The 24,750-nt window shown below is 38.5% G+C and overlaps 3 protein-coding genes across 4 annotated transcripts; 1 reads left to right on the top strand and 2 right to left on the bottom strand.

Moving 5' to 3' along the window:
* Window positions 1–557: 557 nt before the first annotated feature.
* On the top strand, window positions 558–3,057 carry LOC149023445 (WAT1-related protein At2g37460-like). Its single transcript, XM_089142799.1, has 7 exons — window positions 558–895; window positions 1,362–1,424; window positions 1,544–1,660; window positions 1,751–1,991; window positions 2,105–2,266; window positions 2,368–2,519; window positions 2,604–3,057. The coding sequence occupies exons 1-7, from the start codon at window positions 678–680 to the stop codon at window positions 2,824–2,826; spliced, it is 1,176 nt and encodes a 391-aa protein (XP_088998925.1). The 5' UTR covers window positions 558–677; the 3' UTR covers window positions 2,827–3,057.
* Window positions 3,058–4,942: 1,885 nt separating this feature from the next.
* On the bottom strand, window positions 4,943–14,545 carry LOC149023444 (uncharacterized). 2 transcript variants are annotated; one of them, XM_089143976.1, is made up of 6 exons: window positions 14,405–14,545; window positions 13,871–14,194; window positions 6,397–7,878; window positions 6,247–6,318; window positions 5,944–6,142; window positions 4,943–5,698 (listed from the first exon to the last, which is right to left on the bottom strand). In XM_089143976.1, exons 2-6 carry the CDS (start codon window positions 13,871–13,873, stop codon window positions 5,616–5,618), a joined length of 1,839 nt encoding a protein of 612 aa, XP_089000102.1. In that variant the 5' UTR covers window positions 13,874–14,194; window positions 14,405–14,545; the 3' UTR covers window positions 4,943–5,615. The 2 variants fall into 2 exon arrangements, with proteins under 2 accessions (XP_089000102.1, XP_089000103.1); XM_089143977.1 differs by having other exon boundaries at window positions 4,944–5,698; window positions 6,247–6,315.
* Window positions 14,546–19,830: 5,285 nt separating this feature from the next.
* Window positions 19,831–20,842, bottom strand: LOC149023443 (zinc finger protein ZAT12-like). Its single transcript, XM_089142798.1, has one exon. The coding sequence runs from the start codon at window positions 20,749–20,751 to the stop codon at window positions 20,179–20,181; it is 573 nt and encodes a 190-aa protein (XP_088998924.1). The 5' UTR covers window positions 20,752–20,842; the 3' UTR covers window positions 19,831–20,178.
* Window positions 20,843–24,750: the final 3,908 nt, after the last annotated feature.

Genomic DNA, 24,750 nt, shown 5'->3' with positions numbered 1-24,750 from the left:
TTCTTCTTTCTTCCCAAAAAAGCACCTACTTGCAAGCAAGATCATAGTAAATTTCATTTAAAAACTTTATAAACATGAAGGAATTGGTGACTTAGTGCAGAGAACCTGATATGCAATTCTTTAAAGGCAACAACTAACTTGGTGGTTGTGATACTCATACCATCCGTATACTACATGTATGCACAGTTGAAGGTTCAACCAAGCTTCTAGCAGCCTAAACAAAGAAAAAAGACAAACTATCTAATAAAAATATTACTTAGTGCATCTTGATTAAGCAGTGGTGCGTATTCTCATAGGTTTCCTTTTTTACTCGTTTTAGTCTTCAACAAAAGCAAGTGATGAAGTGGATCTCCTATCTACAACATTTAATCCAGCTTTTAGATTTTGTTAATTAAGGATGTTGGAATGCACTAAGGCCATTGAGTTCTAAATCCAAATGCTTAACTTGGTGGAGCCCCCAGAATTGTTGAGATTGTTTATCCATGCATGAGTCTGCTGAGGCTTTGTGGATTGGTGTATAAATAAGGCATCACCTCCCCTATTTCTCATTCATCACAGAGCAGGTGTTTTCTTTTATATTTCTCTCCATTCTAGCCAAGTTTACTTCATAACTTGGTGTTTGACATTGTTAGTTTTGAGTCTTCAATTAAAAGCTGTTCATAGAGTTTTGGGTTGAGATGGGAAAGCACATATTGATCATAAGTCAGTACTTATGTCGTCTGTTCCATAAGACAAAGCTATACTTGGCTGTTGTACTTGTGCAGTTTGGGCTTGCTGGGTTGGCTATCTTTGTCAAGATTGCTTTGGATCAGGGATTGAGCCATTACACCCTTTCTGTCTACCGCCACGCCATTGCAGTTGCTGTTATGTTCCCGTTTGCTCTCATCCTCGAGAGGTTTGTGTGTGTGTGTCTACTGTTTTGAACAGTTTAAAGAACTAGTTCTCTTTGTTCTCATTTTATTATTGGTTGTCTTGGATTTTAAGCTTATTAGATAGACTTGAAGAGTTTCAGTAACCTCACCATACCCTTACTGTCCTTCCCAAACAAGTCCCGTGGCATACTCGTTAAGATAATCCAGTATACAGGAGGGATAAGACTTTATAGTTATCTTCTGGACAAGATATTTGGCTGTAATATTCTTGAGGATCATAGATTCAGTTTCTTCAGTTTTCAGCATCTTTGAAGTTCCCAGAATTAGTGATGTTAGAAAAACAGAGAACTATCTCAGAGATTGTTAGGTTGGCTGGCTCTATATCAGCCAGATTACCAAGAGAATTTCTTATTTGATCCACTCATGACTTGTGTTTGCATTTCCAAATGTTAATGCAGCATGACTAAGCTCTGTTTCATGTTTCTGCAGGAAAGTGAGGCCGCCGATGACAGTTTCCATCTTTGCCAAGATCACATTGATGGGTTTGCTAGAGTAATCACTTTGACCATTAAATAGACTATATTCTAATTGGATATATATTGTCTCCTGTGTTCTAAAAGTAATAATCTAGCTTGCAGTGGGCACTAAACTATATAACTTATTCTTTACAGGCCAGTGATTGACCAGAACTTATACTATGCTGGAATGAAGTATACCTCAGCTACATTCACCACAGCGATGTCCAATATGGTTCCTGCCTTGACCTTTCTAATGGCTTTCCTGTTTAGGTAATTCCCCTGTTACAGTACCTAAATTTGTTTTTATGCCTCTTCAGAGTGCTGACTTACTAACTTGAGTTGGTGATGAGTGTTTCTTAGGATGGAGGAAGTCAATCTTAAGAGACCAAGGAGCATAGCTAAGGTGGTAGGAACTGTAGTAACTGTTGGAGGAGCAACCATAATGACCCTAATCAAAGGTCCTGCCATAGACTTGCCATGGAGCAAAGGAACAAATGTCCAACATGGAACAACAGAAGCCAGTGTCACGTTACAACCTCTTAAAGGAGCTCTTATGATCACAGTAGGTTGCGTCTGCTGGGCTGGATTTGTCATTCTCCAGGTAAGCAATCTCTTCAGCAACACACCACCCATACATAGATTATCAACGACTAGTTTTAGTGGTAAACTGAAGACAAAGGGTTTGCTAACAAAATTTCATCTTTTTCTTTCTAGGCAATCACATTAAAGGCATACCCAGCTGAGCTCTCTCTCACTGTCTGGATATGTTTGATGGGCACGATCGAGGGTGCCCTGGTTTCACTAGCAATTGAACATGGAAACACTGGTATCTGGTCTATTGGCTGGGGCATGAAATTTGTAGCTGTCCTCTACAGCGTAAGTAACTTAACGCTATATGATACAGACCAAGAAGATCTTTTCTGTTTGTGGGTTTAACCTTTGGACTTTATTGATGAGATTCACTTTATTGCTTGCAGGGTATTGTGTGTTCTGGGCTAAGCTATTCTATCCAATCATGGGTAATGAAGAAAAGAGGACCAGTTTTCAACACATCTTTTAGTCCCCTAAGCATGGTTATTGTTGCTGTACTTAGTACTTTCCTTCTGGGAGAACAGCTATGTATGGGAAGGTATGAACTAGAACCCTTTTGAACAGATATAACCATGGAAAAGAAAAATATCTAAAAGATGTATTATACATTAAAATTTTGCAGCATTCTTGGAGCACTAGTCATAGCCATTGGATTGTATCTTGTCGTGTGGGGTAAGAGCAAGGATTACATGCCATCACCACTAGTTGAACTGCCAACAGCCATCACCGATTGCGGGGAGAAGAATAATGACAATGAATTAGCCACCATTGTTTTGGCCAAAACGGGAACAATACAAACCCAGGAGCTCTCTTCAGCTGCAAATTTGAAGCAGTTGTCACCTTAATTTTAAGCTCTCTTCAGCCAGAGATTTGAAGCAGTCATCACTCTAATTTTACCCAGTTTAGAATTTTGTTTGAGAAACCTCGGAAGTTAGTATCTTTTACTTTATTCCATGGAGCTTTAACATTGTTGTTGTGAAGCACCACGAGTCTTGTTCCTGTTGGATGTAGCTGCGATTGAGTAATAATAAACAAATTTGAAGAATAATCGGCTCTTTATAGAATTATCCAGAGTTTGTAAGTGGGCCTGAGCTCAATTTGTGAACAAATTAACCATTAAATTTTTAACCCAGGGAGATCCAAAAGGAGATGATGAAAACCTGATTCAATCGAACAACATTTGCAAGCGTGAGACAACCGCTTGGGTCCACACAGGAGTCTTAAGGCTCAGCAGGTTTCAGTGAGGTTTCTTTGAACTACTGCTAACTGCTCTGTTTTCTCACTGAGAAGTCTATAACAATGGTTTTTCAATCCAAAAAAATGGGGTTGAAGAACCAACTCGAACAGATAATATTTGACTGGCAACCACCAAAACCTGATCGGGTGATTATGGCTTTATCGAGGATTACAACAAACAAAGCAGGCTAGAGATTTCTGTGCTCTGTTACATTATTTGGTATATCTGGCTCGGCAGATAAAATAAATTCTGTCATTGATTCTCTAGCTTCTGCAGACGATGTCCAATCCTCTGCCACGGAACAAAGTGTCAGCGATATATCGCGGACACCTGGCGCTGGGGTGATACGACATATACCAAATGTCGGTGATATATCGCGAAAAGTCAAATTTTCGGCAATATATCGCCAAATTCACCATATTTAACAAAATTTCATTCGGTTTTTTCATCGATTTTTGCCAAAGTGATGTAAGACCTCTATAGGCTCCGGGGGCACTGCCCCCACACCCCTGCTGGGGCGGCCTCTCCGGACCCCCTCCTGAGTAGGACGCCCGCCGGAGCAAGACCCCCTTTTGTCGACAACAGAATTTGAAGCATGAGTCATACTTAACATAATTGTATAATGAATTGTAGACTTTAATACTTCTCTTCACCAATTGTGTTTTGTGTTCTCTTTACATGTTTACATTAGTTTATATAAGTTTTCTAAACTTCCAGTTTTGTTTATATAGTCTGGCATGTGCCAATCAGAAATTTTAGATTAAATGATGTTTTTAGCCAAAATAATGCTCCCAGTATGTTTATTGGCTTCAAATTAGGCTACATGATAAAATTCAAATCAAAATGACCCTAAATACCCCCGAAACTAGGGGTCGAATTTTCATCGACATCCCTGCCAAAAGTCGCCAACATGTCGGCAAAATATCGTTGTGTCAGTGGTGTCACCAGTCACCGACATGGCAACACAGTCCAATATTTCGGACATTGATTTCAGCATTTGATGCTCTCCATTTTGATCACATACCAATACAATTAAAGCTCGTTTATCTTGGGATTTTTCTGCTAGCTACTCGGGGAATTCATTCCCTGCTTGTCCACAAAGATTTACTCTCATCTAAGAAAAAGAAGAAACATAGTTTTTTAGGTAGTCCGGTATGTTTGATGGTGTTTGACAATTCCCATGTCTAATCTGATATTTAATACCATTATGGATCCTCTATACCTAAAACCATGACCAAATGATGATGAAAATCCAACGAAACATAACCTTAATCCCCAAAAAAAAAAAAAAATACCAAATCTGTTGAAGACACTTATTTTTTAATACGTATGCATTCATAAGAAACTATCGAGAGGAACAACTTGGGGTTAGAAAGTACCAATTAGGGAAAGAAAACATGTCTAATGATCAAACTCGACACTGACTGGGCCCTCCAAGCCAAGATGTCCACTAAAACATTAGACACTCTTAAAATAAAAACAAACTCACAAACCTCAATAACCTCACAAAAACCCAAAACATCACCCAAAATATTATTTGAACTTCCTATTCTAAATCCGCATTGGAATTTGGAACCCCTGTAAGAAACAAACTATAGATTAGTTATCTGAGTATAAACGTATCCATCTATAACCGCACTGTATTGCATCATGAAGGGCATCTCTTAGGCATATTGCATCACCCACTACAGCAGAGGATAGGGCTTTAGGTGAGGAAACAGCACGCAGCAGAATTCCAGATGGTGAAAAATAAACATACCTGATCCCCTTCATCTCTTCAGCTGGGTTGAAAACACACAGTTAGGGGTGTCAATTTGGAGAGGAACTGTCACCGCTAGAAACCAAAACCGGTCCACTCAGCAGTTTATTTGACGGTATCTGAGTGATTGATTAATGGGAGGATCCAAACTTAATGATAACTGGTGAAACCGCTTTGGTATATGCATACAGTCAAGAAGATTTATGCTCTTCCTTCAATAAAGAGAAGGGTTTATGGGGGCAGGGAACCCATTTGTCCAGGATCCTTGCTTGTAAGATACAGACTAAAAGAAGAATGAATGTCCATGATTTACTTCATTCCTCAGTTTTTCATGAGATGAATAGCACAAGGTAAGTCTCATCAAAAGTTTAACCTACTTTCTCTTCTGATGACATCCAGGACTACCCCGACAACAAAATATACATGAAATGTCTGGTGGAAGCGAAAGGAATAGTAGCCTTTTCTATTTCATTATGTTCCAAAATACAATCAGGATAGCTCTATCCAAAAGGGCCCTTCAACAAACTACAAGGATAGTGGGTTCTTATCTACAACAAGAGAATATTACTAATACCCAAAACTACATGCTTACTTACACAAAAGAGGTGTTTAACCCAAGTGGAAATTTGAACAGAGACTTAAGGAAGCTCCTTTTTTGGTTGTTGTAATTCATCCTTGCCGTATATGCGCTGAAGTTCACGTGTAGCTGCCTCGAATGATTCTGAAGAGAGAGAAAGTGAGTATATACATGACCTTATCTGTTGAAAATGAATCAAAAAGACAAAAACAACAGAGTTCTTGTTTCTGCCATAAATATGCATTTAAAGAATGATGAGATAGGGACCTAAAACTTGTAATGACTCAACAAATGGAGGCAAGTACAATTCTAATAAATCTCAGCATCCAACAGAATTGTCTTAGATTTATAAGGCTCGGACATTAATTTAAACATATAGTAATCATTACCTTTCCAAGTACGGAAGGCCTTCTGATTGATTGGTGAACCTGTCACGTTTTGAATTGCTTCAAACAACAAGTTTTGAGGGGTACTCCTCAGTTCTTGGACAATCCCATAGACAGTCTTCCCATTCTCAAAAAATATATGATTATTTGGGTGCTTTGTTTTGCAACCAGAATGGCGCTCAAACTCATAAGCATTCAGTGGCTGAACAAACAATGGATTGACCAGGATGAGCATGATAATCAAAACAATTACACTTCAATAGAGAAACCACTTGAAGTCAAAATTTCAGCTCACAGCTCACTCACCTTAGAGTAATTACATGACTGACAGCTGCATAAATATCCAGAACCTTTAATAACCCCACGAAGCTCCTTCTGCTATGCATATGAAACAGCCAAACAGAGTCACTTTGGTTAAAAATAATGTGAAAAAGTACAAAGCATATCCAAATTTACCTCTCGTGACCAGGATATATACTTCACAGTAACTCCATCAAGCATTCCAGTTGATAACAAGCTTTTGACATTTGAAGGAAAATTGTTTGGAGCTACCTTTTTTGACATCTTTAGCTCCATCTTATTCTTAGAAACTGATTCACTTCCACATGAATTCAGTGAAGTAGCACTAACAAGATCTGCATTTGAATCGGCTGGTTCCTTCCCACCAACTGCACCTGAAGGCTGAACAGAAGATTGATTGATTAACAAGTTGTAGCCACTTATGCCTGATGGGTTCATCTCTGGTTCTTCATCATAGCCACCAAATGATATGGTAGTGCCCTCGACCTTGTCAAAAGTATGACCCATCGAGATGATATTTTCTCCCTTGTTATAGATGTGACCCATTGAAATAATGTTGCTATCACCCTTATTATAGGATAGACTTAGGGGCACCGTACTTCCTTCCCCTTTATTGAAGTTGTGACCCATTGATATGGTGTGTTCTTCCCCCTTATCATAGTTTTGACCCATTGACATGGTATTCCCATCTCCCTTACCATAGGCCTGACCCATTGAGATATTTTCATTTCCCCTATTGTAGGTGTGAGCCATTGATACAGTATTCTCATCCCCCCTATGGTAGGTCTGACCAATTGATATGGAGTTGTCATCTCCCCTGTTATAGGTGTGAGCCATTGATAAGCTATTATCATTGCCCCTGCTATAGTTCTGCCCCATTGATATTGTATTATCACTCCCCCTGCTATAGTTCTGTCCCATTGATATTGTATTGTCATTCCCCCTGTTGTGGCTGTGGCCCATTGATATGGTACTTGAGTCTCCCCTAACATAAGAGTGACCAATAGAAATGTTACTATCATTCCCCCTATCATAGGTTTGACCAATGGATATAGTGTTGTCATCTCTCTTGTTAAAGGAGTGACCCATTGACATGGTAACATTGTCCCCTGTATTGTATGATTGTCCCATTGATACAGTCATGCCACTGTCAGAGTCCTTGACCTGATTAATTTTGATCTTTCTGATGCCACCGTAACTGAGGCATGAATCAGGATCTTCCATTGTCTGAGACATAGATAAACCAACAGATGGGTCATTTCCAAATGGTTCCTCCACATCTTTTCTCATCATATTCAAATTTCCAGCATTGACAGATGAAATGTTTCTACCACCAAAATTTATAGTCCTTGCAGTTTCAGATCCAAATAGTCTGTCACTGAACTGGCCTGAGATTGTCTGGAAACTTGAAGAACTTTCCCATGGAGAAACACCAACATTTGCAATTCCTGAAATTGGCTTGCTATTTGAAGATTCTATTGCTTGTTTCTTGTTAGGAAATAACTCTGGTTCACCACCATCTATAAACCATTGATGAGCACGCTTTGGTTCAATTCTGGATGAGTTATCATAAGCCATATCTCCATCTGTTAAACAACCGGGACCTTTTGCGATCCAAAAGCCTTTGCTCTGGAAAGACTGAAAGAAACAATTACAGAGAAAAATTAGGGGTGCTATTAATATAGGAGAACTTATCTGATGGTAAAACACAGCAATCAAAGAAAAGAAATGAGCATGTTGAAATGTTCTACACTATTTTACAGGCTAGAAAGAAAAATGTTTATTGAAAGGAATAAACTACAATTATCAATTTATCTAAAACAGACAACAGACCACATCACAATAAAATCCACAAGATGGATTAGGAATAATCTTCTACTCTATTGCATCACTAATAATAATACTCAAGTAACAAAACTAGTAAACATGGACACATCTCTGCAAATTTATGACATCAAAATTCAGGAACGATGGCACACCAACCGAACTCGCAGACGTAAGACTCATGCCAGACTGCATTAGAAAAAGATTCTGCCAAGAACCCATATAATGCATACATGATTCGACAGCTAGTGAGATCTTGGTAATTTTCTTGGTTTTGACAAGTCTTGAGTTGAACCAGATCCAATACCAAAATATTACATGGATTTGGCAAAGATTATGATATCTTGCCTGAATCTAAGACAAAATTCCATTATCTCATGGAAAAGTAAAAAACTCAATTAAAATAGGACAGGGATATTATCTAATTGAGTTTGAACATAGTAGTTATTTAACTGAGTTTTTTTTTGGGATGAATAAATAATATATTAAAAGAACAGCAAACAACCAACAAGGGAAAAAACAAGAGAATAGAAGGAGAGAGGGGGGGGGAGGGGAGGAAGAGCACAAGCTCAAGAGAAGGAGCAGCTGAGATCCCAAAAACTAACAATCAACCTATTTCTGGGGTTGTCAGCGACCGGGGGCTGGTGAAGAGATAGCAATCTAGAGGAAACATCAGAGTGGATGGCTTTCCAAATCAAGTCAAGGGATCGAGATTTGGGAGTCCATCTTCTAAGGTTACGCTCCCACCAGATATGATGGATGGAGGCACCAAAGACAAGCTTGCCAAGGCGATTGCAAATAGGATTTCCAGCAAAATTCCTCAAGATCCAAGACCATTCATGAGCAAACCCATGTGAGCGCCTTGAGCGGGGCCAAATGGAGGCAAGGGCTCTGTCCCAGAGGGGGTGGGAAAAAGGACAGGCGAAAAACAGGTGATCAATGTCCTCTGAACCATTCCCACATAGGGCACAACTGGGGCTAGCGACAATATGGCGGCTAATGAGGAAGGCTTGGGTGGGGAGAGCAAGGTTGAAGGCTCTCCAGAGGGTAAGGGAATGACGGGGGATGAGACCTTTGAACCAAACCAAGCGGGACCAAGGGACAGGGAGATGAGGGGAGCGGATGAGGTGGTAAAAGATTTTGAGAGCGATGGAGTCCAAATGGTGGTGTCTCGGGGAAGATTGTGGATAGGAGGGAGAGCATTCCAGACATGTGTGAGGGACGGGTGAGGGAGCGGAACCCAAGATCCATTGGAGAGGAAATAGTCAAGGATGATAAACTTTGGGATGCAAGTTTCATAAACGTTGCGGGGGCCTAGTAGGGTGAAGAGAATGCCCAATGGATGCCAGGGATCAAGCCAAAAAGAGTGGAAGATCCATGCGAGATTTGGACAGAGATAGCGGAAAGAGCACGGGGACGAAGGAGAAGGATCTTTCTCCATATCCAGGAGGGATTATAAGGGCAAGAAACCATCCAAATGGAGTCATGCTTGAGAAGGTAGGAGTGGACCCAGGAAACCCAAATGGAATCATGTTTGAATGCAATCTTCCAAATGAGTTTAAGGAGACATACCAGATCAACGTCAAGAATGTGGTGGAGGCCCAACCCACCCTCAAATTTGGGCTGGCAGACAGCTGCCCATGAGATGGGATGAAGGAAATTGGAGGCTTCTTGACCTTGCCAAAGGAAAGCATAGAAGAGAGACTCCATAGAGTGGATAATGGATTTGGGAATTAAAAAGATGCCACTCCAGTAAAGGTAGGAAGATTGGAGGACCGATTGGATGAGCATAACTCTCCCAGCAAAGGATAGAAGTTTACCTAATTGAGTTTGAACTGATGCTTCACAACAACATTTGGAGGAAAATTGCTGCAAACAACAACCTTCCCTGAAGGAGATTCAGACATGAAGGCCTGGCACTTGTTCAATATTAGGATGAATATATAGAGATAAGGTGACTTGGTACATGGTAGTCGTTGGCTTGTGCTGCTAAACTTTCTCCAAATATATTTGACCATCCTACAAACAACGTTAGATGTATAATTTATAAAATTGCTCATACTCTAGTGTCTTTTGATTCCTATGACTTATTTAAGTTGTTCTACATTATCCGGGATCTAATACTAATTATTGTGGAAAGTTAGAGCTGGCTACAACTTATGGTCCTAATCAAACTACCATCTTGGTTTTGATTTTTACAGAGAATCCCACCATGTAATAGGGGCCTAAAATAGGCTTCCTTGCAAAATTTTATAGCCTAATTAGGTCATATGGCCACTGAAAGCAAGGACCAAATTTTGGCAATAAAAATAAGGGCACCATCTTGGCTGAGATTTCACCGAGTTACTGAGGCAACCCAGTTCTTTGGCTAAGCAAAACCAACTGAGATACCAATACCTTGAACCTTGATTGCATGAAATATTCTAAGGGAGAGGCAGCTGCTTATCATATATGTTGATTCCCAAAAAATTAAGATCTAAATTGCATTTCTAGATAGTCATGACGTTGGGGACTTGGTACCCTTTAAGCATGGTTATTAAAGCGGCAAAGCGACCAAAGCGATTGGGGCTCGTATTGGCGTTTAGGCGGCAATAAAGCGACAAAAGTGGTTGAGTCAATATTTTTAATATAAACTACTTTTAAATTACTTTTTACTACAAATATTTTTTATAATAAACTAAAGTACTAAACAAACATTCAACAATCACATTCATAAAAATAAAAATAAAAATAAAAATAAAAACATTCAAGAATCACAATTATGAAAAATTATCCAAAAAAGGAATAAAAACATAACTTCATCTCATCAAGCATCATAAGATTCATAACAATAATTATGTAGATGATTAATTAATAGATCTCATTATTCCGATTTCCAAGTCATTGTTCATTTAATGATTCATTGATTATCAATGTTGAATATGGCTCATGCTTCACATTCTGTTGCCGACAGGCACTTTGGGCCTCGGAGTTCATTTGCAAATTGGGCGTCGATTCCGAAATGGCTCACATATTTAAATTTATATACGGCATTGTAGAATAAATTATGATTAAAAAAAAAAAAAAAAAATAATATGCACAAATTACAAAATGTAAAAAAAGCGGTTGTTTTAGCATCTAGGCGGCAAAACGGTAGTGACTAAGCAAAAAAGCGGCAAGAAATCAGCCCGTTAGTTAAGCGATCACAATTTAAGTGGTTCATAAACCGCTTTGCCGCCTAGGCAGGCGCTTTGATAACCATGCCTTTAAGATTGTTTCTTTGTCAATTAAATTGGTTTAAGTAATTAGTTTTTACTCCTAGGATTGTTTCCATTTCAATTCAAGGAAGGATTCATTGCCATGAATGAACTTCCAAATAGTTATAATATAAGGGAAAGCTAGTTGATTCTTAGGTTCAATTCAAGGAAGGATTCATTGCCATAATCAATTAAAGATTATAAATAAGGGAAAGCTAGTGGATTTTAGCATCCAACTAAATGAGAAGGGGGAATGGTGTAGACCCCACATTTTGAGCCAACTATGGGTCGATGTGTGTTTAAGAGACTAGGTGATGCAATCCGAGAGAGAGTAGGAGACCAACTAGGAGCCAATAGCTAGGATTTGGGTTGAACTGGTAACCTCAGGTGGGTCAAATTAATGTATTAGGGTAAAACTAGGGTTAGGGTGGGTGAATTTCAGGGATTCCAAGAAGAACCGAGACAGGGGAAATTACAGGTTTTGCTATTGGATTAGGCAGTAAGGGGATCGAGTATTGTTTATGGTTAAGTAATGAGGTAGTCAAAGTTTGGAAGGATTTTGATGGCTGAATCAAATGTAGTTTTGGCTTTATGGAGTTAGAAGGTTAAAGATGGAATTGGAAAGTTCAGGGTTTTTCCTGTACAGCATTGGACCAACTTTGTGTCGAAGGTCAAGGAGATGAAGCAGGTGATTTGAACCTGATTTGGTGATGTTTTGATAGTTAATTTGACCTCTGAACAAGTGATGGTGTGGGAAAATGCAAATCAAAGGGCAAAAGTTGGGAGATTGGGATTTAGAAAGTTATAGGTAGGAATTGCAGATGTCTTGATTAGACTACCAACAAGAGAATACCACATCTTGATTATGCTACATCACAGTGAAGAAACCTTCTCTCCTTAGTAAAAGAAGCCACCTTAACTGCTGCAATAACTCCAGACCAACCAGCTAATAAACACTCATGCATGTCAGCATGCTATGATTCAAATATTCCATCAGGTACAGAACATACCATCAAAAAAGAGTTGTTAGGAGGACTCCAGTATGTCTTCAACCAAATTTTAAGCTCAGTCCAGCTCTAAATCCACAAGAAATAAAAAATTCAACAAAGAAAGTGAGAGGGAGTAATACATGTAAAGAAAGACGCCATTTTTTTTTTTACACAAATTTATTGTCTTATTTAATCTGTACATTTCTATTTTCCTCCAACCTCCTCTTGTCCTTTAGAGGTTCCTACTTCATACAAAAAATGTTGTTTACTTGCCTCTTTAAATCCATTCCGGATCACCAAAACAGGGATGTGATGTCACAAGCTTTGAGAGTTGTCAAGTTTATAGCCTAATTCTAATACAATGCAAGTTAAATTTCAAAGAATCCACATTAGGTATTATATCACAAGGTGATTTTAAGAGACATTCTATCATATCGTAGAGATAAATTATACTCACAGATACATTCATGGTACATGCACAAGGAATGACATACCAGCACAAAAAAAAAAGAAGTCATTTCAGTTTTCACAGATGTAGTCCCAGTCCTTGAATGCAGGTTGTTTAATCACCAAACAATGATGAAATCAGCACTACTAAAGTTGATTTTGCCAGTAGAAACAGGGGACCAATTTGATTTTGAAAAAACAAAATTGATTACAAGGTCTTAAAGGAGCACTTGCAAGTGTTTTGAGCTGCTGATTGAGTTATGTGGTTTAAAAGAGCCATATTAAGTGCATTGATAAGAATCAACACTATCATAACCTATACAGTTGATACCACTTAACACTTTTCTTTGGGTGTCATATCAGTACCCTAAGAAAGATATGTATCGGAGAATGTGTTAAGATACTTGAAATCTTAGCACAAATTAGATCCCAAAAAAATTGGTGAAAAATTAAAACTTTCCATGCAATGCCATCAAGTCTAAACAAATTACCCATAAATCAGAAAACAAGACTGCAGAAATAATATCCATCAGTATAGGCATTCAAAAGAATTAAAACACAAAACGAATATCATACTAGCACTGGAACACAGGAACAACGGTATTCCAAAAGGAAAACCTAGAGAATGAGAGGGTAGGATGCGGAAATTCTTCAGTTGGCAAACTTCCAACTGACTTCACATAGTGCTATTCAATACTAAACATAATCAACAAGAAGATTGTGCTAATCCCCTAACTACAACACCCCCAACCAACCAAAAAAAAAAAAAAAAAGGAGAAAGGAACGAAGAAGAAAATATCCAGCTCAATCATTCTCCAGCTTAGCAGTGTTCTCATGGTTACGAGCCAAAATAATGTCGACTTGAGCTACCCATGAAGGTGAAATACAATCTAATCCACCTAAATCAACTGGAACCAACCAAATATGCTGCTCATACAATAAAATCAAATATCAATTGGACGCTATGAACACCCATTTATGATTGCAACCAAAACTATCATTAGAATCTATAGATAAAACGGCACTCCAGTATGCAGCACCGCTTCTTCTAGTAAACGCTTAATTCAAACCTCAAGTTACAAAGCCACATTTTCACGAATTGGGGGAACGGAGGAAGCTTTCACAAACACATACCATTTTAGTGCAAAGTCAAGCTCTTCAAAACGCAAAACCGAGGTAACTATTCCTTCTGGCCTTCTGGACGATCGAATCCAAGCTCCCGCAAGCGATATCGTTCTTAGGTAAATCGAACTAAGGAACTTTAAAGTTGAACGGCCATAAGTTACCTAAGTATCCTTCTATGTCCAAGCATGGTCATTCATTAGAAAGTCCTAAAATCAGAGACTATAGCAGTAATAAATGATCATGAGCCTCGATAGTTGTCGGCGCGTTCATTACAACACTGAGGAACTCGATCGAGACGCATGCAATATTCTCTGCTCTCGTCAAAACCTACACCTACAGAAACAAAACCCTAGCTTGTCAGTCCCGCTATGCTTATTGACTTCAAACCGAAGGATTGAAATCGGATTTCACTTCAGAACATGCTAACATTCGAAGGGTTCTATAAGAATCACAATTATAAATCTCCCAAAAACAATCTATAAATTGTAGTAACCTAACCCTAAATCGATGAATAAAAGAAGTTACCGATGAAGCATTGCTCACCTTCATGGTGTTAGAGGGTCAACTGTCGAATCGGAGAATTCACCGGCGGAGATCGAGAAGTTCTCTCCGGCTGCGCTGTACAGATGAAAATGCTGCTTTCTTATGGAACGATAGAAAGAAAGAGAGTGAGAGAGAAAGAGAAATAAGACAAAAGAATCAGAGTTTTAAATGAAGAACGAGAAAATATTCGATGACACCGATGCACGGTTATAACATACAGGTTGTTTACTTGTGGGTGAATCTTGACCTTTAGTGGTGATGGGCTCGCCTTGGTCTTCAAAAGATTCTAATCCAGCGGCATTTACAGTCAAAATCATCCGATCTTCTAGGAAATAGAAAGGATGGGCCGGTGGCCCATGATGGTGATGGATCGTGTTGACTCTTGGAGCGTTCGTTCGTATCTGTTTTCTATTTATGGGCCATTCTTATCCGTATCTTTAGCCTGAACAGGAGCCTTCAAATGGCCCACCAAATAGCTTTATAGAATAGACTCCGTAGGCCATTTTAATCAAAGACATTAATAACTTATGGGATCACTGATACCATTCCAGTAGATATTCTCATTCTAGGGCCCATGTGCTCAACCCTTTTTTTTAGGGTCATCATCAACCAGTCATTATAACTGGGAGGCCCACAGGCCTGTGGGGTGCGGAGGAACAGAGTGACTAGGGGCCCCACAGGTCTGGGAGGAGAGAGGAAGGTGTGGGAGAACGGAGGTTCGAAGTTTTACTTCCTTGGACATACTGTCTCTATATAAAAAAGCTGCCATTGTTGTGCAAGAAATACATCCATACACATTGCTCAACTGATCAATTGTTATTTTTCGGATCATGAGTCCTTCAAGCCTTTTTTTTGTTCCACATTTTTGAGTAGAAGATGAAAGTTTCCAAATATTTACTTGAAGGAGGCATAGAAGGAACCCTAGTGAAGATTGGATTATCATTAGGTGTTTACCTCATATAGAGTTATTAATTGAATTTGAAGAAAAAAAACATCCACTCTTTTCTAGCTTTACGTTCGGTCTTGTGATCTAACAGAAAGCGAAGCAAGTAGAAGAAGAAGAGACACAGGAGATTTCGAATATCTAGAAATTTCAAATCTATAGACTTCAAATCTATGGAGTTATAATTTACTAAAATTAAGTGTTTGGTTGTGGAATGAAATACGTGAGACTTCATCCATAAAGAATTTACTTTGATCGACGTGATCTTTTGTGAATGATCAACACAATCTGTTCAAAGAGCTTTTTTGAAATCCATCACCGGAGTGTTCGAGAAGAAGAAGCCATGAAAGCTCTAGAAACCTCAAAATCGCAGAACAGAGGAAAAATCCCCAAATCATATTTGCATATATGAGAATGAGAGTGAACCAAGGATAAAGCTATACATAACAATGAACCATCAATTGAACCAACCAGTTATTTACAACCGAAAAGTCGGTATAATCCCCCAATAGGAACCCTAGTGAAGATTGGATTCTATTTTTTACCTCTACAGGGGGATTAAAACTTGAAGAAAAAAAAATCCACTCTTTTCTAGATTTTCCTCTTGACCTGAAAGAGTTGAGAAAAGATCTAAAGCTAACCTCATGAAAATAATGTCTTTCTTTGTAGTATGCAAGAAATAGAATTGTCTATCAAAAGAGGTGAGAAATTTTTGGCACATCTTTCGCAACTTTTATGCCTTTAAAGCTGTTAAGCTCTCGATGGGCATTAAGGATGCGAGATACATTATGCAAATATAGAGATACGGGCTAAGGGGACATCCTTTAACGATGATGGTCCCACCTTGGTCTGGATTCAAGATATTGGCCCTTGGGCACACAGGCAAAAGATTCTAATCCAGCGGCGGTTGCTGTGAAATCAACGGATCTCATAGGAAACAGAATGGATGGGCCGGGGGCCCAGGATGGTGATGGATCGTGTTGACTCTTGGAGCGTCGTTCATATCTGTTTTCCTATTTATGGGCTCTTTAGCCTGAACAGGAGCCTCCAAATGGCCCATCAAATAACTTAATTGAACAGAGTGCATGGGGCATTATAATCAAAGACACATGATACCAGTAGATATTCTCATGCTTGGGCTTACCACATTGCTCAAGTGCTCAGTTGTTAAACATTTTTTTGGATCCTTGACCCAAAAAAAACATTTTTTTTGATCATGAGTCCTTCTTCAAGCCATGTTTTCTTCCTTCTTTCTTTCTTTCTTCTTCTTTTCTTTATTATTAATTTTTATTATTATTATTTTTTTTTTTTTAGATTGGGTTGGGCCAGCCTTGAACTAGAACCCTACCGTAGAGGTTGAAATTGAAATCCAAACACTACCTAATTCTATAAGGATTTAAAAGTCCTCAATCCTAACAGAAGTCTTGTACCAAAAAAAAAAACCTGAAAAAAAACAGACATTGTCAGGTTTTTTCTAAGTTTGGCTTGATTTACCCTAACGTGTTGACCCTGATTTTTATCTCCTCTTATTTGAAATGTTAATTTAATAATTTAACTGATCAAAAGTCATTTTCTTATTATTATTATTATTATTTTTGGTAAAATCATTTTCTTATTTAAACCAATGGGTTTAGATATGATTAATCCATTACACATTGTAAAGAAATCCATTATTCACAAACAAAGGCATGCATGATTAGTCTATATTCGAAACCTCTTGTATCTGTACTGTAAAAGAAAATTTTAAGTCATAATAATATTTAGAGATAATTACTATTGTTCCCCGTATATTATTACTTAATTATTAAAAGAACCCTATTCAAACGTCGGATCAGCTACACTTTAGCTTATTTTTAAATAAAAATAGATTAAATGGAACAAAATGGCCGTGAAAATACATTTGTTAGATGTTCCAAATTTTTAACCTTTCATTTTGTAAGATTCAATCTCATCCATTGAATTATTCAACAAATATTTTTATGAGAATCAGTTGTAACTGTTCGTCTTTTTCCATTGTTTCTTCCCTTATTTTTTTTTTGGTAGTAGTCATTCTTCTCAACTTAACCTAATAATCGTCCTTGATGTCATCATCAAACTTCAGCTCTGGATGCTTCCTAAGGTATTCATTTTTAGTCATTGTGATACAATTTTTTCTGTTGTAGATTGAAGGATTGGTTTCAATGAGAAATCAAAGAATGAATAATTTCACCAATATAATAAATTGTATTGGGTCTTTTTCTCCGACCTTCAACTCTTGTCTCAAACTCTTTCAAGGATTTTTCTTCTTCTTTGTTCAGTTCCACCAACTATTATACTACTATTATAAAAGGGCAAACTTTTCCTTATAATCGTAAGTTCTCTATAAAAAACAATAGATTGCCGATTTCAATATTTGGTAAAAAATCGTATCAGTGTTGTTTTCATATTGCCAGCTTCCGAGATTGCTGATTTTACTACCATGATAACCTTCATGGAAAAACATTTCAGCGAAATTCGCCCAAAATATGGCGGATTTCGCCGGTTTGGTGAGGAGTGAAACCGAAACTAAGGCAAATAATGATATTTACAAAAGTAGCCAAAAATCGCAAAATTCGTCGGACTGGAAAATCATCGGCGAATTGGCGAAATACAGAGCATTTTCACCATAATCTTAGCTGAAATCATGGGCCTTTCTTCAAAACTGTTGATGCCATCCACCCCTCCGTCTTCATCTGTTATCATCACTGAATTTGACCTTGGTCCTATGAACATTATGAAGCTAAAGAATATGAAGAGGAAGAAATAGCAGCAGACTGTGGCGGCGCAACGGTAGGATTCCGGAGCCATTTTCGACGACACTTTAAGAGAGATCAAGAATTACCAGAAAGGTACCCATTGGGGCGGGGGTTATAGAAACATTTTTTTCCGTTTGTAATCATACATGATTTTAGCATAGGAAAAACTTGCTAAAAAAAACTGAGACCTTGCTTTAGTTCTGCAAATTAAATGTGCAAGACTGTCCTGCAAGATTTGGGGGACTGTCGGATCGAGATTTCGGTTGAGATCGCTCGCATCGAACGGTCTAGAATCTCGTAGAATGGTCCTTAATTTCTTACCTAAAAGCATGAAAATAGAACATAAATGTTGCCATACAACCCCTTAAATGCTCATTAGTAAAATAACTTTCTGTTCATTTATGTTTGATCTCTCTATATTTTGACAATCTGAAAATGATTCACTGTCTCTCTAGATTTATTAAACCACTAATGGGTTTGTAGAATGTCTCAAATTATCATTCAGGATACCATCCATCTCATATTTGGTTGGAGGTCACGGGATCAGATACTAATCTCTTCAATACTCCTTGATTTTAAAGGTGATCCATATCGATACATATCAAAGAAATGATACAAAGGCTAAGAAAATACATTTTTTTCCCTTCTTCTTTTAACGTAAAACCAAGGACAAAATTACCGTAGTAATAATGGTACATTGTGTTGGCGATATATCGCCGAGTCACTCGGGGGCGACACGATTCCCCCCAGTGACACAAATTCTGCAAAAAGTCGGCGAAATATCGCCGAAAAGTCGATATTTCGGCGATATATCGCCCAATTCATATATTTATAAACATTTATTCGGGTTTTCACCGATTTTTCGTTCAATTTTTGCCAAAGTGATGTAGGACCTCTACAGGCTCTAGGGGCGCTGCTCCCACACCCCCGCCGGGGTGGCGGGACCCATGTTTGTCGACAACAAAATGTGAAGTATGAATCATACTCAACATAATTGTATAATGAATTATAAACTTTAGTACATCTATTCACTAGTTGCGCATTGTGCTCTCTTTACATTGTTTACATTAGTTTATATGAATTTTCCAAACTTCCAGTTTTGCCCGCACATAGCCCGACATGTGCCAATCAAAAACTTTAGATTAAGTGATGTTTCAGGCAAAAAATAATGTTCCCAATGTAATTGACCTCAAATTAGGCTACACGTCAAATTTCATGTCAAAATGATTTCATCGAACCCCAACCAAAAGTCGCCCAACTTTTGGTAATATGTTGCCCGAGTCGCCGTGTGTCCGACACGCGACACGGGCCGACATGTCGAACCTTGAGTAATATCGTGTCGATTTTGTAGATTGCCGACACCTGATTCAATCCCCTGAAGTAAAACACGGTTTCTTGAGCTACAAGCATGAAGAGGGAAGTTCGTGTGCATGGGTGTGGAAACGGTTTTCCTTTTGGAAAAAAAAAAAAAGAAAAAGAAAAAAGTCAGGAATTGTATATGGTAGACTTGAATCTGCAATTCTGCACACATCACGTTGTTCGTACTTGATAAAATTCCACCGAGCTATGGAAAACGAAGAATGGGTCTTCTGTTCAATAGCCCGTTCGACCCGTCGATCTTCATAGGTCAGTCACATGATGCGTGGCTTGGAAGAACTCAACAGGGAAGGAGATCTGAGGACCAGAAATAATGAATATTCATAGAGAGAGTGTGTCTTAGGTACTTGAGGAGTGCATCAGAAGTTTCGAAGCTGATGTAACATATGGAATCAAATATTTTGGATTATCCGAACACATAAGAGAGAGAGGGAAGTTTACGACAAAGAATATCCAAAATGATCATATGCTTAAAATTTACAAGAATCTAGATGATCAAATCTCATCGAATTCTATTTACAGGCCTGAACAGTCGATGGCGTCTGTAACTCTGTGTACATACATACAGATCAAACAAAGAAAGTCTAAACCACTACCACAACCAAAAACAAAAAGTCTAAACCACTAAAAAAAGAGAGTAGCTGCATGCGATTGATAACATATAGAAGAGGAGGAAAGCATCAAGCAATCAAGGAAGGAACAGGAGACATCTTGCCAAGAGCAAACTCCAATCCAATTCCATTCTCGAAGGGTGTCAAGTTCAAGTCCAAGTCCAAGCAAAGGAACCTTCTACTCTGAGACTTCTTCAGCACTGCAACTTTCGATGTCGGCGGTAGTGGTGGTGGTGGGGAAGAAGACAAGCTGCTGGTGCTACCACCGGTCATGACTGCTCTGTGCCGCCTCATATGACCGCCTAACGCTTGCCCAATCGGGAATTCAAGTCCACAAATGGAACACTCATGTGTCTTGGGCTTCATCTGCAGCTGTGCCTGTTGATGCGTTTCATGATCTCCTCCGGTTCCCAACCCAAGTTCCATCAACCTGGGTTTCTTGTGGCTGGCTCTATGTCCTCCTAGTGCTTGAAAGGACGGAAACTTACGGTTACATGTCTTGCACTCGAAGGTGCGACCCACGGAGTCAGCCATGGTACCCATAGCCTTGGCTTGAACTGCACCACGAGCCAGCAACATCAAGCAATTCGCCATGGATATGCTGTCTATGGTTGTTGTTCCTTCACATACGTTTCTCTTCATCGTGATATTTTGCCAACTGTTCGGTGTTCGATCCAAGTTGTGAAAGAGAAGTTAAGAAAGCTAAAGTTGTTCTTGGTCTGAAAGCAGAATGGATTTGCCGATATTGCAAAGTGTTCGATGAAATGCCTATATATATAATGTTGGAGCCCAGGAGCGGTGGAGATATCCATGTGAGAGGTGTGGGAGCTGACCGTGTATGACTATTTTGAGTAGCGTGGATTGTTTACCAAGCATATAGTCATCACTTTTAATTTGTTTGTATAAACAGAAAGACAAAATCCCAAGCTAGAAAAGGGAAAAGTGAATCTTCCTAGTAGTTTCCAGTGTAGGTTTAGGTTTCTAGAAAGCCGTACAAAATTACTGCCGTCAATCTGGAAGTAAGAAACTTAAATTCTGTCCCCGTTTGAGTAGTATATGCCTTCCACACGCACATCTTGCCGTCAATCTGGAAGTTTGAAACTTAAAATCCGTCGCCGTTTTAAGTAGTATATGGCTTCACATGTACACTTTGAGCACTGCAAGTCAGCATTTTAGATATTATTCAAACCTTAAGAGTTAAGAAAAGTAGAAACTAGGGGTGTCAATAAAATTCTAGTGGCCTGAACCGGTTTAAACCCCACGTTGAGACCAACTCAAGCACGATTTGATATTTTTAATTCGAAAGGTAGATTTGTCTTTAAAATAGAGCTTGATTTCAGTGTTGCGAACTCGATTTCTACCGTTTGTTTCTCAAAAGTGTGACAATCAAGGTTTAAAGTATCGCACGATACTATACGATACTAAGCCGATCGTATCCATATTTGACCCAACCAATACGATATATTTCGATACGTCTCTCCATTAAATTACACTAAAATACATTAGCCAGAGTGATACAATACTCAATACAAGACGAATGGACGATACGTCTCTTAAAATCACCTGGTCGATACGATACTCAATATTGATACTTTAAACCTTGGTGACAACACACTTTTCGAAAATGGATGGTTAAAATTGAAATCTTGATCGAGATCGAGATCTCGACAGTTCCTTACAGGTGCTGTGCATTAATTGCGCAATATCCAAGCAATTTCATACAATTTAATTGGCTTTAGCTAGTAGGTTAAGATTTAGCTAGGTTTAAGTTTAGCCTTTGGGTCAATCTGGTCCAGCCCTACTCGCGTTAATTTAGCCAAATTAGGATTATATATTAATTGAGTTTTTTTCTTTCCTTTTTTTTTTTTTAAAGGCGATTATTAAATAGATTGGATAGAAATGATTAGGGAAATACGGTGGTTAGGGTTTTGTAGGTTTAAAGTAGCGGTACGTATCGTAGCGTATTGTATCCCACCGGCCGATACGTATCTATAAACTTTCGTGTTTTTTTTCTTCTTCTGAATTGTCTCTTGTGTCTCTCAATATATAGGCCGATACGTGCCAATACACAATGATACGTACACGCGATACATAATGATACATAACCATAAGGATTGATCCAACTTGAAAGCGAGAAAAAGCCAAGTCTCGCGACAAGCTACCAAATCTTACATTTCTTACTATTTGTGATGGTTCGCCCATAAACATTGAATCTTATATATGAGGAGAAATTTCATAGATTTGTACATCGGTCAAAACTTAGGGCTACTTAATGTTCGGATTGAAGAATGTGTTATGTAGAAGTGAACAACTGCCAAACCCCTTAGGCCTTAAACATATACTAGAAGATGCATTTGACATCAATTCAAGCAAAAATATTAGGTAAACCATTGAATATTTGAAGGCATGAACTGCTTCAGGGCAATCTGCAAGCTATGTGACTAGTAATTGCAAGATAATGAATTGAACATACGAGCCTCTCAGTTAAAAGATTTTTGTTTTTATGACCATTTTCCTTATTTTTCAAGATAGAATATACTATTTTCTGTTTAAATTAGATTACTTTTATATGTATTCTGATATTTTTTATGCTATTATTCATGCATCAATACGACAATACATATCTTGGATACGAACATTACCAATACGCGATACTTTAAACCTTGGGTATAATAAATTCAAGGAGTTTCAAAGCATATATTATATTATATTATAGTGGTGAAAAGGAAAGGAGAGACTAGAGAGAGAGAGAGAGAGAGAGAAAGAGAGAGCGTGGAGCAAGCGTGGTTGTAGAGATTGAGATTGAGATGGTTGAGGTGGTTGGGACTTGGGAGTCATCTAAACATGTTAGTTGACAGTTACTTGGTCGCGTCTGCGTACGCGGAGTAGTTAACAAGTGTGACTTCAGGTATTACGTACACACTCGCACGCGCTCTCGCCTCTCTCCTGTCACCTTCGTGCGTCCACACGGGAACCATCGCCTAGTCGCTGGTCGCAAGTCGCGTTTCTCAAGTATCCTCTTCTAGATACCTAAAATCAGCGATGGAGAAAATCAAACAAAATCAAATTTATATAATACCCGAAAAATCAAATTAGTATTAAACACGTCAAGATGAGTGTCAGAGACTGAAAAGGTTTTTTTTCTTCTTTTTCTTCCCTAAGGTTCCGTATGATAAATGTTTTACCAGAAGGGGTGATTGCTAATTTCCAAAACTTTTCGGGGTTCTGAGATATCTTTTAAATTATATTTGGTAAAAAAAAATTACAAATATTTTTTTTCTTATTAGAACACATAAGATGGTGAAAACAAGAGACGGTTAGAATAGAGTATATTCTTGAAAAATGTTGAAATCGCTATTGGAATTATATATTTTTGAGTTTTTTTTAGGTAGCCACTTTAAGTAAAAGTAAAACTCTATTTTTTTTTCTTAAGTAGAAAAAATTACTAGTGACTCAATTTTGACAAAATCCAATATTTACTAGTTATCAACTATTATTACTGATTACTTATTCTATTAATTTGAAATTCAAATGACCATTTTACTCATAATAGGTGTTATGACTAAATTATCCCTTCCATACCCAACTTTAGGTAATCCCTTCACCCATTTTCTACTTACACATTTTTTGCTAGAAAACACCTACCACTACTAGCTCCTTGCTCTAGGTTTTGCGACATTTTTGTCTCCTTCGATTTCTACAATCCATTTATACTTACAATGTATGCCGTCTTTCCCAACACCCTTGATCTCAGCCATCCAGGAGTACTTGCAAGTTGAGATTACAAGTTCTTGCACTCACTAATCGGTTGAAACCAACTTCAACAGCCAAAACGTTGTCGCAGAGGCTTGTCGGGTAGGAATATAGAGTTGTTTGAGCTTGGTACCTCTCGTATGAGGGTGAAAAGGGGTTTTTCTCGATTTGGGTGAGATTGCTGATAGAGTCGACGAAATTCCAGGAGAGTGGAGCAGTTGGGAAGAAAAATGGGGAGAGAGGTCAAAGGCGCAAGGGCTTGGGGTGAAGAAGTTCAGAGTAAGGCTGAAGTCACTACCCGGGGAAATGAGGCGAAGGTTAGGATTGGAGTATTGAAGATGGAGGTTTCTCTAACCAAGATAAGAGAAGGTACATAGATCTCGATTCTTCAGAGAGAGAGAGAGAGGGGTATGTGTTTTTTGGCAGGAAAGGTATAGATAGAAGATGTCTATAGGATTGGGCATGAGAGGGTAATTTAGTCATTACACCCATTATGGGTAATTAGATGTTCCACTATTTGTTGAAAAAAATTTCTATGCCGCTATTCAATATTTTATATTGTTAAGTGTTCTTATTTGTTTTTTTAAGCAGAATAGTGTTTTAGGGTTTTGAGAAGTTACCCTATGCTTAACTCTCCTCCTCTCTGAGCGCTCTAGTTTTGAGAAGTTACCCTATGCTCAACTTTAGCTCTAGTTTCCTGTTGAACTAAAATCCCGCCCACGTTGAACACTCCCCATCATCCCGCCTTTTGAGGCGGGGAGTCTCTCCGCCTCTGTAGTCTCTCCGCCTACGTTTCTCCATCTTCTCCTCCTCTCCTCCTCTCCTCCTCTCCTCCTCTTCCCACCTTCTTCCCCTCCATCCTCTGCTTGAAGCTAAACTTCAGATCGG

Source organism: Hakea prostrata, chromosome 2, assembly GCF_041222555.1.
Source record: "Hakea prostrata isolate BN-2017 chromosome 2, UWA_Hpros_2, whole genome shotgun sequence".
NCBI classification, from domain to species: domain Eukaryota; kingdom Viridiplantae; phylum Streptophyta; class Magnoliopsida; order Proteales; family Proteaceae; genus Hakea; species Hakea prostrata.
This window is presented reverse-complemented; position numbering and strand designations above follow the sequence as displayed.

What these genes read in the sequence shown, in the direction of transcription:
- LOC149023445 (XM_089142799.1), top strand. Translation starts at nt 678, where the DNA reads ATGGGAAAGCACATATTGATCATAAGTCAGTACTTATGTCGTCTGTTC. An exon ending in CTAATGGCTTTCCTGTTTAG is followed by an intron (nt 1,661 to 1,750) that starts GTAATTCCCCTG and finishes AGTGTTTCTTAG; the next exon opens with GATGGAGGAAGTCAATCTTA. An exon ending in TTGTAGCTGTCCTCTACAGC is followed by an intron (nt 2,267 to 2,367) that starts GTAAGTAACTTA and finishes TATTGCTTGCAG; the next exon opens with GGTATTGTGTGTTCTGGGCT.
- LOC149023444 (XM_089143976.1), bottom strand. An exon ending in AGTCATGTAATTACTCTAAG is followed by an intron (nt 6,143 to 6,246) that starts GTGAGTGAGCTG and finishes TTGTTTGTTCAG; the next exon opens with CCACTGAATGCTTATGAGTT. An exon ending in GGCCTTCCGTACTTGGAAAG is followed by an intron (nt 5,699 to 5,943) that starts GTAATGATTACT and finishes CTCTCTCTTCAG; the next exon opens with AATCATTCGAGGCAGCTACA.
- LOC149023443 (XM_089142798.1), bottom strand. Translation starts at nt 20,751, where the DNA reads ATGAAGAGAAACGTATGTGAAGGAACAACAACCATAGACAGCATATCC.